This window comes from Cynocephalus volans, chromosome 1 (genome assembly GCF_027409185.1).
Source record: "Cynocephalus volans isolate mCynVol1 chromosome 1, mCynVol1.pri, whole genome shotgun sequence".
Lineage (NCBI taxonomy): Eukaryota > Metazoa > Chordata > Mammalia > Dermoptera > Cynocephalidae > Cynocephalus > Cynocephalus volans.
Window position 1 is genome coordinate 257,269,993 of NC_084460.1, and position 12,507 is coordinate 257,282,499.

A 12,507-nucleotide genomic window follows, 5' to 3' on the forward strand; every position below is an offset into this window, starting at 1 on the left:
TCAAGAGGAAGTGGTAAAAGCAAGAAGCAACAGGGTGAGGTTGTCAGAGCTTTCTAGACATGCAACTGTCATAGTCAGGAACATCCTATTTCTCCAAGCTATCCTATAATGAAAGTGCCTTTAGCCAGATGTGCTGTTACTGGATATCACTCTTTGGGGAGATTTTAAATATAAAACCAGGAATGCCTATCCATTATAAGATGTATCATCTCAGTCATTACCATCAAAATATATTGACCAACTAAATGTATGCTTGAGTACCTTGTCACCACTGTTAAGAACTCCTGAGTTAAGGTTCAGTGTTCTTTCTACTATTTTAATTCTTCAATAATGACGTTTCATTTCTCGATATAGTCCTTAATCTCATGTAAGAAATGCTTAAGAAAAAAACACACTGAATTATAAGGCGTATGAGTAAAGATGTGTCTTATTTGGAAAAAAAAAAAAAAAGCCTATACAATTTTACTGCCAAACTTACCAAATGTCTAAATTCTACCGAGAGACTCCCATTGGAAGATTCTTCAATGGACATGGCTTTGACATTAGTTCCACAAAGGACAAATCTTCGATTGCTGGAGAAGAAATCTTATCTTTTTACATGGTCTTAGTAAGTATATTTACAAGAACAGCAAAATAATTCTACAAAGTAAATATCTTACCTTAGAGTTGAAACATTCCTGTAAAACCAAGAAAATTCTTTAAAATTAGCCGTTTATTTAGTACAAACTTTTTAAAAGAAAAAATATAAAATTTCACCTATATAGTAAAATTTTTTCAATTGAGTCTTCACTGGATTCTGTTAAATGTTTGAACTTCAAAGTCAAATATTTGAAGTACACTGACATGTAATTTAGAGAATTAAAGAGTTTGAAATTATTCTATAAAATAAGGGCTATTAACTAAAAATAGTCTTACATTTTCACATTTCAAAATGAAATTAGAAAACTTACTTGTCAATTGATGCTTTAACTTTTACCTGATAGTTTAGTTCTGGCAATTTTATTAGCAGTCTGGAAAGAGACATCAATAAAGAATCAAAGGTAGAAATTAAAAGTGTTAAAAAATCGTTTTTATATTTAAAGATTAAATATATTTATGGCATATACATATAAATAAAACTTACATTACCTCAGGTTATATGTTAGCATGTTTTTAAAATGTACAATTCCTCTTTACTTTGCCATGTCACTGATGAAGACATTAGCCACTTAATATCCTTACTCACAAACATTTGGAAAGTGTGTCCATATTGCTTCAGTTGATGTGTGCTGGATAATACATTGGCCATGTCAGAAACACAGCTATATATTTTGGCTAGTCTTGCAAGTCTATTAACACGGCACCATTGAAAAACATTTTGTAAGCTTAGTAAAAGTAAATGTTTTGATGATAACTGTTTTATAGTGAGAATACTGAGAAAGGCTAGGCCTCTGGTAGAATATGGAAAATCCCAATTCAAATACATTTGCAATCTTTAGCATACTATATTTAAGTGACAGCAAAAGTGTTCATAACTAAAAAAGACCTAACTTTCAAACAAATAGGTGATTAAAGTTCCGAATAACAATTCCTTTAATTTCTTCTTCTAGTGTCGGCCTCTCCTTTATTCTTTCTCCTTCCCTAACTTTTCAGAGCTGCGTCCTGTGATGTGCCCTATTTCAATCACTCATTCACTCATTCATTTACTCATGCACCCATTAACCTTACTCATTCACTCAGCACGTACTGAGCTCTTCATATATACCCAGTACAGCCTTAGGTACCAGTGAACTGGCATAGCAAAGACTGGGGAAGGGAGAAATGTGGGCATGGCTATACATAAAAGGAAGGAGTCCAGCCACACAAATGGTGATGAGCAACTCATTGGCATTAGAGAAATAAAACCATAGATCAGACACAGCCCAAACCAAAGGGTGGGTAGAATGTAGCAGAGATTCTTTAAATGTTTTGTACAAAGCACAGAATTGGTTTCAGGGTTTGTAGTAAGTACTAAGAGTATATCGTTGGTAGTGGGTGGTGAGGAGGGGACACGGTCATACGAAATGAGGCCAGATGTTTTCCCTCTCCACCTTCCTATCCTACTTCAGGAAGGATCTGATTCACTGTAAGATGCTGGACTAATACTGGAGTCTCATGTCGCCTCTCCCTTTTTAATAGGAGGATGTGATGCTATGGTAGAGAGGAGTTTTAGGGAAAACCCTGAATACTGAGTAAAGGATCATCTATCAAAACAGTGGGAAACAGGGTTCAGAGAAGGAGGATGGGGACCCAACAATCAGGTGGAAGAGGAGGACAGAACCCCCAAACCAGGGGCTAATGGTCTATACCCCTGGCAATCAGTTCAAACAATGTGCAAGGTGGTACTGGTTCAAGGACCTCTTCCACTCAGAATTTTTTGCTGGACAATCTCTACTCATCTCCCCCTTTTTGTCCCAGTCAACATCTTAGACTTACCATGTCCTCTAAGAGGTATCTCAAGGAAAAGTAGGATATTCACCACTTTGCCATCCCATTTCCCTTTATTGTTACTGTCCTCTGAGTTGTACAGAGATATGGGGATAAGGAATGAACAACTTTTGGGAAGAATACAATTTTAAAAAGAAACCTGGCCTCTGCCTTTTGTTTTCAGTTCTTAAGTGCAAAATTCACACAAAGAAACTGATTAAGAATTTTAATTGGGGCTTTTTAAATGCAAACTGAACACAAATGCCTTCCCTTTAAAAATGGAGTTACAATAGTGATATGCGATCAGGGACTCTATCACAGGACCCTAAATTGCTCTCTACCATGACATCACTGCCTCTTGATGGATTACTCTGCAGTTTCAGCTTTCCAGAGGTGACCTAGTGATTAGCAATTTAAAGCTTTCTGCTTTGGAGTTTGAGGTATGATGAAAATCTTTGAAAATGAAAACTCAACTCATTGTTTTAAGTGTCATTAGGGAAACCTGTAAGTTTTGATTGCTCACGGAGAGGATCAAATACACAGATAAAGCAAAGCAGCAATAACAAAATCCGTGTGTTTATAAATCTCAGGCACATAGTAAAGATAAACAGAAAATCACGGTATTGAGAGTTGTTGTGGAAAATCCAATAAGTCAGTTAGTGGATAATCACAGGGCATGCATGTGGCACTACATTAGCCTTCCATAATCTGTCCCTAATCTGTCTTTTTTTATGTCAATTTTATCTTTCCCCGCTCCACACTATCACAAAACAAAACCAGGAAGCCATGATTTCTGTAATCCCAGTCTCCCACAAGCCTTCTCCCTTTCCCCAGTCTCTCCAGTCTTCTCCCAAGTCAACCTTTTCAGCAATTAATCCCACTGTGCCCAATACTGTGATTCCATACTTTCATGCCAATATCCCTCATGTCCTCATGGACAAGCAGGGCTCTCATCTTAACATTTCTGTGGGTATTTACCAAAGCTCAGGCACTCAAAGAATGTAAGGACAACAAAAGAAACTAGCCTTGATGACGCAGTGGCTCTAGCTCCATAAACATATAGGATAGAAGCCTACCTTAGTTTTACAGTGAACTGAATGAGAGTTTTTAGGACCATCGGCCTCTGGGGGTGGGTTGGCATGCACGGCTGTCGCTCGACCACAAATGAGCTAGATGAAAAGGAAATAAAGAGCGTCACCTGAAAACACTGAAGATATTCACAGACGGAAAACCACAGAGGAACAGGATGATATCCTCTCATAAAGTCCAAATATTCTACACGTAGAAGCCGTTCAACCCCCATTAAACTCAGATCTTTCCGACTTCTCATGAATAATTACCAGGAGATAGGAAAGTGCCTAACGATTGTCCCTAAGGGAGAACAGCAAATAATTCATAATTGTTATATTCGAGTCACGAATTAAAGCCCCAGTTCATTTTTATCATATTAAACAAAGTAGAGAGTTAATTTCATGCCATTTTTGGACTAAATATTAGGATTTCTGATACACATTAGCATTTTTTTTTTCTTCAGAAGAGCTTATAAACACAAAAAATGCTCTCTACCCTTCATTTCTTGGATATACACTTAAGAAGAAACCCGTGAAATCTTTTCTAAAATGTAAAAACTGAGCTGAAGGTGGGTGATGTGGCTTAGCTCGTGGAAAGCTGAGTCAGATGGTGGGAGAATGTGGTAGAAATGTGGTTTCTGGAACTTTCTGGGGCACTACTGACTCCTCCCTGAGGCTCGGTATTTAATATTTCCCTGCCACCCCTTCACCTAAACACCAAAACCCTGACAACTCCACAGAACTGAGGACGCCAAGAAGCATTTAAATTGACATTTCACTTACTTCTTGAAAAGGCTGTAGATCAACAAGGTGACTCTTTCTAGCAGTTGCATCCTTTGCACTGGGATGGGATCTCCTTCGTAAGTCATTTTGTTGGATTGCTCTTCTAATTTCTCCAATTGCCTTTTGAGTTGGAAAAGACTTTCTGCCAGTAGTGTGAAGCTATTGAGCAGCAAATGAAAATTGGAGATAGCTTTTCCATTTAACAATCAAGGATTTTAACAATTGATCATATGTAACAAATATTAAATTATTATGTAATTAATTAAATGAATCAATTCCATTTAAGGTTAGTGACAGTTCTTTATTTTTATATTCCTAATCCATTTTTTTCTCAAATATGCCTCATATATGTAAATGTTTCCAATATTTTCTAATTTATACCTTTAATTAGAGACAAGACATCATTAAAAATTTTGTCAACATCTGGAATCAGATCACTTTTAATTGTCCTTTGTTTAAGCCTGTTAAGCATATATTTATTAAGAATATGGTACTCACTAAAGGACAAAAAAAAGCAAATTCTAAACTATAAAACACATGATATGAAGGATGTTACGTGTAGGAATACTAAAGAAAAAATATAAAACTGACTTTCCTCTCCCTCCAATACATATTTTTACAGGTCCCAACTCTTAGCCAAAAACAATATGACACTCTCTGGAGAACGGTATGTTTAGAAATGTTTGCCCTTGATGCCTGCTTGGAGTTGTACTCATTGTGTGGTAATCTCAGCTCAGAAACAGAGGTGGGGGCTTGAGCCAGAAGTCTGGGGAAGATTAAGACTGAAGTGGACACAGGAGGGGCCTCCAACAACAGGGGGCGCAGAATGCCTCACCCAACTCAAGAAGTCCATCTGGCCCTCCAGCAGCTCTTTCTACTTAAAGTATTTCACAAATAAGATCGTGGAAAGAAACGTCCAATCCCTGCCGATTTTTGATATGAGCGAGCACCACTGTTTGTTAAGTTCTTTATTGTTCCCTTTGTTGTTTATCTTGTTTTCACAACAACAGAATGCAGTGTGGTTAGAGAATTAAAGTATCTCTCCAAGGAAAATCAATATGTTTTAAAATGAGCCCGACTTCTTACTTTTCTTGAGAAGTAGGCCTGGCAGGGCAGAGCTTTTGGTGAGACAGTCCCTAGTTACTACATATTTCCATTGTATTGAATTGTACTCTTAGAAAGCAATTTTCGAATTTAACTATTTTCTTTCTTTTCAATTATATTTTTCAATTGTTCTTTTGATCAGTTTTATTTTGCATTAATGAGGCAGAAATCCCTATCAACGTTTTTCTTCTAATGCAAAGGACAGTATCTACATTTAAGTGCATGTGTGCATAAGTAGACATGGATGTCATGTTGTATTTGAGATACTTCAAAAAAAATTTTTTTCAATTGACAAAAATTGTGTACATTTGTGGTATACAACATGATGTTTTGGTATATGTACACATTGCGGAATGGCTGAATCAAGCTAAATAACACACATAACCTCACATGCTTATATTTTTTTTATGGCAAGAACACTTACAACCTACTTTCTTAGTAATTTTTAAGTATATAATATATTGTTATTAAATATAGTCACCATGCTGTACAATAGATCTCTTGAACTTATCCTCCTGTCTAACTGAAATTTTGCATCCTTTGACCAATATCCTTAACAGAATAAATTGCTATGTCGAAAATACAAAACTAATGTCTAACTCTGATATCTTAAAAAACATACATTTAAAAAGTTGAGATATCTGGGGCCGGCCCGTGGCTCACTTAGGAGAGTGTGGTGCTGATAACACCAAGGCCATGGGTTCGGATCCCATATAGGGATGGCCGGTTCGCTCACTGGGTGAGCGTGGTGCTGACAACACCAAGTCAAGGGTTAAAATCCCCTTACCGGTCATCTTTAAAAAAAAAAAAAAAAAGTTGAGAGATCTATTCACAGGATTTTGAAGCTAGAGCCTCTTTATTATGTTCTTAAAGAAAGTATTTCTGGTTTCAAAACTTCACTTGTGTCTTTTAAGACTGATATCTTGCATGTGAAAATTAAGCAATTCTTATACATTTCACAGATGCTTCATTTTCCCTCCTGAAGCAATGAAAATTAAGAACACTTATACAATTATATCTATTTGTTTTCAACTGTAGAGTTCCCAGCTGCTAATAAGCCATCAATAAGCTGAATGAACTGATGTTCTGGTCTAAACCTGCGTTTTCTGGCTGAGCAGCACTGAAGTTTTGCACTTCCTGTGGTTTTCACTAGAAACTACAGTCAATTCGTTTTTACCAGTTTTGAAGCTGGTCAAGCCCATTATGGAGTGGACCTCCAATACAGGCGATCTGCTGCCGCCTCTTCCAGTCGTGCAGTTCTTCTATCAGCATGCTGTTCATTAACAAGTCCATTTCACTTGTGATTTGTGACATCTTACTGAGAGCTTCCTAAAAACAGAGGTGACAACTGAAGAGATTTTCATAAGAAACAACCAGAGTCACGCATAATTCAACTGATAAAACAATTTGACTGGGAGATAAAGCCTTGGTTAAAATTTTGACCAAATATTTTACCAAATAATAGCTTCTATCTATTTGCCAGAGCACTGCCTTTTCAAACAATTAAATTATTGCAATTAAATAGTGTCATGAGGAAAGAAGCATAATCACTTTTTAACATTTTCATAATATGGTTCAGGATAAACACACTGCATTTGTAACTCCCGTGACAATAGTGAATTTTCTAAGTCATTAAGCATATCTTCTACTTTTAAAATGATGTTAATAAATTTAACTTATTTTTTATAAATATGATTATAAATTTATTCGAAAATATACTGACTAAAATTTGAGCCTCTCTGTGTTAATTTTTATTAGGATTTAATCTGGGTTTTGGGAAGCATACTAGAGAAGTATAACTTTTAAAGGCCTAGGGATTAGAAGATATAAATTTTGTTCCTGGCTTTGCCACAAACAACTGTATATGGATTTGGGCAAAGCATTTAACCTTGCTGAAACTTGGTCTTCTTATGTATACAATCAGGTGAATAAGGTGAATATTATATCCAATGTTCCTTCTCTCCTTAAAATTTTATTTCTAAAGTAAAATAAGATGGCATGCATAAAATGTACAGCATAGATTTATTATGCATAAGGGCATTAAGCTTTATCTTAGATTAACTATTTGAATGCTTAAAATCAGATATATAACTGTTTGAGTTTATAATTAATTAAGAGTGAAAATGAATTTTACACTTGTTTGTGTTCACACAAATTCCTGCAGAAAAAATGAAACCGAACTTTTAGAAATGAGCTATTGATTTATCAGAGACGGGTTAAATTTCAATTGGATTTACCATCAAGGAGAGGTAGAAAATTGAAATAGAGATGTTTCCCTCTTTAAAAATATTTCTTTGAGCCAGGAGAAAGTTCTTCTTCCCCTTGGGAGGAGGGTTAGATTGAATATGTTTAGCTGCCAATCAACTATTCTGAAATCTAGGAAATTGCTTAACACAATGTCATTTCTCAGAATAGAAACTAAAACACTTGTTTTTCTAATAAAATTTTAGTAGTCATCAAGTAATATTAATTATGTATGTGTAGTGGAACCCATCTCAGCATATTAAGTACAGCAACTAAAACAGCCATGCCTAAAATAGTGACAAATAAAAATTGGGTAAAATGTCCACACTGAAATTAATGTTAGCTGCAGTAAATGTATCACATGAGCAAGATAAATAGGCCCTGGAGAGGTCCAGCTTTGTACACTTACAAAGAGAAGCATGGCAAATAGTGTGGTACTGTTCCTAGAAACATTGCCGTTCATGCATTCAGTGTAAATGGAACTGATAAAATCTGAGAGCTAGATTCTTTTTAATAGGGCTACTTTTAGAAAACAGAAAAATAGGCAAGAGGCCAAACTAAAATTCTTCACTAACCTTTCTCTTGAAGTCGATGCTGTTAAGCATTTCTTGCAGTGTCAAAACTTCCTGATTCATCAGGGCACTATTCTTGTCACCCTGGTCTGCAAAGGAAAAGAGATCAGATTTAGCGCCCTCTCCAAGCCAAAGTTCTCTATTCCTGAAAATCAAGTTGTTCAATCTCCCATCCTATACAAGCCCTGGAAAGCAGGAGGGGCCTGTGTGATAAGAGACTAAACAGGGCCATTAGAGTTGAGCTTGGAAGTTAAGTTCCTGTCTGCTCTTTTTGCCAGGAAGAACTACATCCAAGCATGCCCAAGAGGACCTCTTTATATAACAGACTTTGAGGGAAGACCATTCTTTTTTTTTGCTGGTGGAGGGAGGAGATGAAAATGTTTTTGTAACGGATTCCTTACTGGATACCTCTACAGTAATGATAAACTTGGTTGTTCAGCGTTAAGTAAGAAAGGGAAGGGCTTCCTTTTACGTCCATGATTAAACTGTAGTTGATTCTGCTGCCTTTACCCACCCCTCCCCACTCTACTTTATACTCAGGAGTTATGAGAAACTGCCTGGTAGAGGTTCAGTTTTATCTACTGAGTCCTATGAACTAAATCCTTTACTTTCCCTTTTTCTTTGCAAAATGGGCTAGCCTCACAGTAAAACTAGAAGTGAGAAAGAGTTGCAAATCAAGAAAAATGTCTGACAAAAACCAAAAACAAAAACAATTTATCCTCTTAAGTGGAGAGATATGCAATAAACAAACATATTATTTAATTTGAACATTAATCTTTCTTGCTATATAGCAAGCGATGGTTTATAACAACCACTTGTGTCCATGAAAAATTAGGGTTGAGAATGCTGATCTGACTTGTGTAATTGTGAAAAAAGAGGCCCCAGAACAGCAGTGTGGCAAAATTCTCTCCAAAATAGCACTAATGTCTGGAAACTCATTCCTGGTTGTAATGATTCACAAATTTACTAACTCCGACATCCTATATACAGCTAAATCTTCCCTATGCAGCATTTTATCAACTGAACACTCCCTTAGCTAATATTTTCTGGTGTTCACCAGCAAGGATATAATTTGTTTCCCTTGTATTTTTCATTTCACTTTCAACAGGGTTGGAAAAACAAATACTTGTTGATTTAAGTGATAAAAAGGATCATTTTTATTCTTTCTAATGTGCATGAAGCACTGAAAAAAACTAAAGTGACTCAAATCATAACATATTAATTTCAAAGTAATTTTATTGTTTAGTGTATTTTGTTATACTCTAGTTCTTAAAATTGGTAGTTCACATATGAAATTTGGGATGAGACTGCCTTTGATGAACTGTAATGCTTGATCAAATTTACAGTTGTTTTAAACCCTTTTAGGATCACAGACTCCTTTGATAATCTGATGAAACCCATGTTTGTACCATTTCTTCCAAAGGGAAAAATTGTGCAGACAAATAATTGTGAACATTTTGAATAATATTTCATAGAAGTCAAGACATCCAAAAGACTCCAGGAAAAGAACACAAAACACCTCACTCCTCACTTATGAAAAGTTACACGATGGATCACAATCATCCATACTTCCTTCAAGACACATTTTAAGCTAACATTTTAATAAAGATGATTCTGTAAATGAAAGGTTTATATCTGATTTATTTTTAAAATTATTTCAAAATAATTTTAGAATTACAAAAAAGTTGCAAAAATAGTTCCCATATATCCTCATCCAGCTTCCTCTTTTGTCTTATATGAGCAGAAGACAATTATCCAAACCAGCAAATTAACATCAGTACAACCCTATCAACTAGTCTAGACCTAATTAGAAGTTTGCCAATTTTCCCACTAATAGAAACATACTTTAAACTATCAATCCCTTATTGCTTGTAAATCTTAGGTCTTGTTCATATTCTCATTTTTTCCTTCCATTTCTTAAAAAAAATCTAATTGCGGAAAACCCTCAATGTTTAATCACAGAGATATAGTCAAATAAATTGCAGTGCCCTTACATTTTGACATTTAAGATATACTTAAAAATAAAACTTTAGTTTAAAAGGTAGTACGCAAGACTACATACAAGATTATCTTATTTTTTTGGAAAACGTAGAGATATATACAAACATACAAAGAAAAAGCTAGAAGGAAATACATTCTGACCATGTTTATCTATAGATGGTGAGATTTCATGTGATTTTTATTTTTTAATGCTTTTGTCTATTTTCCAAATTTTCTTCTGTGAAGCACATTTCTAAGTTACAATATTAGAAAATACTATTTTTTAAAAATGCGTCTAGAATGATATTAGTAATTCTTGATCATATTAGGCAATTATTATTACTTTTGTTAGTTGTGATAATATTTTGATTCTATAGGAGAATGTTATTATTTTTTGGAGATGCATGCCAAAGTAGGAGTGATTTCTCATGTGGTTTATAATTTACTTTGAATTGTTTGGTTAAAATAAATACGTATATGGAATGAAAAGGAAGAAGCAAAACAAAGAAATACTTCTTGCCTATACCCTCATTTAAAAAAAAAAACAACAACAACAAAGGGAAGTAGATCAAATTTATCAACCCTGCCAATAAAGAAGCAACCCTAGTCATGCTCCTTTTATGCCCTATGTGGAACTACAGACAAAACAAGGACTTACCCATTGTCTGAATTGTTTTATACCTGTAGTCAAATTCATCTTGTAGGTCCTCTAAGTATTTGGTGTCTTGTTCTGTCATCTTTTCACACACAAAAAAACAAAAAACATACTCACTCTGCTGTTACAATTAAGCATGTCAATGAAACAATATCACAAGTACTTTAAAATATGCTGTTTGGTGCTTCCAGTCCCCAACAGCACCCCAAATCTGTGATGAATCTACATTTCTGAAGAGCCAATTCATATGAAAGTTGAATAATGCAGGAAGAACCAGGTTGAACTTGCTTTTCCAACTATTCTCTTTTTGTGTCTTTGAAAATCTTCCAGCATCTTGCTTCTCATTTCTCAATTAGTTCCAAATGATGCTAGTCATATAATTTTTGCTTTTATTGAAGAATATGGATACTTCTGCTCTTTTAGAAGGGTAGTTCCACATGACTCTGTATTAATGTACCAATTATCACTTTACGTTTAAATCTCCATTCACATATGTTGCAGTTTATGACAATTCAGCCTAAATACTTTTTTCTTTCTTCTTAAAATATATCTATGCATCCTCTGTGATTCCTGTTTGTTTTTGTCTTTGAGATTTTTACTTCACCTTTCTCCAAACCTGGTGATATTTTTCCTGCTCAGACATAAGAGTTATTAAATGTCAAGATCACGGCTATAAGCTTTTCATATATTACCTCATTTGGTCATCACCACACCCGTGAAGTAGGTTATCCTCACTTTTACAGATGAGGAAGCAGAGGCTTGGAGATGTGAAGTAACTTCTTGTCCAAGGTCACACAGCTTCCCAGTGAAGACTTTGGTGGGGAAGTCTGACAGTCTGACTCTGCTCGGTCCCCACCTTTAGCCAGAGCTAGACCCACTGCTTCCTAGATTTTAGACTACTTCCCTTTCTTCTCAGAAAGTTGAACTTTCTACTGCCTAAGTATTTCAAGAAGTCTTCTCTAAAGAAACAAACATTAGCCCCAATAGCCCTTTCCCCACAAATTCCAAATTTTAATCAGCTAAATTACTGGTGAAGAAGAATATCAAAATTTGGGTAAGAGTCTAAATTTGTGTCCCAACATTGTGACTTCTTCTCTGTATGGCTGGGGTTGTGGGGTGGGGAGAAAGGAAGATAATAACAGTATCTACCTCATAGATTTGTAAGGACCACATGAGTTAAACTGCTTAAAACAGTACCTGGTACCAAATATGAAGGGTTTTCAAAAAGTCCATGGAAAGATTCATACTGTCTTTTAATTCCATTTTTCCATGAACTTTTCGAAGTACTTTCATACATGCTTCGTAAGTATTAACGATGATTACTCTTTTCCAATGAAAATTCTCTAAAATGACTTTCTCAGTATTTACAAACCTTAGAAAAGAAATGAAGTAGTGGTTATTGACTTACATGGTACATTGTCTACCCACCCATAATAATAACAGCTACCGGTTTTTGACCAACTGGTGCCATGCCTAATACCTTACGTACATTATCCTTTCAGCAACTTGCAAAGTAAATTATTTTCATTGTTCATCTGAGGAAACAGACTCAAAAAGTCATATAGTAATAAATGCTCAAGTTAGAGTTCAAATTTGATCTAGTCTAGCTTTAAAGTCTTTACTCTTTCTTTTCACTATGCCACAATATCATTTG

At 35.2% G+C, this 12,507-nt stretch overlaps 1 protein-coding gene across 1 annotated transcript in view; it reads right to left on the reverse strand.

Annotated features, from left to right (window-relative positions):
• STAT4 (signal transducer and activator of transcription 4) overlaps positions 1 to 12,507 on the reverse strand; it is a 90,943-nt gene that overhangs the window by 21,735 nt on the left and 56,701 nt on the right. The window contains exons 5-12 of the mRNA XM_063099502.1: positions 10,857 to 10,935; positions 8,222 to 8,307; positions 6,580 to 6,731; positions 4,299 to 4,457; positions 3,522 to 3,614; positions 951 to 1,010; positions 660 to 677; positions 479 to 572 (exon numbers count right to left, since the gene is read on the reverse strand). Of these exons, the coding sequence (XP_062955572.1) occupies positions 479 to 572; positions 660 to 677; positions 951 to 1,010; positions 3,522 to 3,614; positions 4,299 to 4,457; positions 6,580 to 6,731; positions 8,222 to 8,307; positions 10,857 to 10,935 (741 nt within the window). The remainder of the gene's footprint in view (positions 1 to 478; positions 573 to 659; positions 678 to 950; positions 1,011 to 3,521; positions 3,615 to 4,298; positions 4,458 to 6,579; positions 6,732 to 8,221; positions 8,308 to 10,856; positions 10,936 to 12,507) is intronic.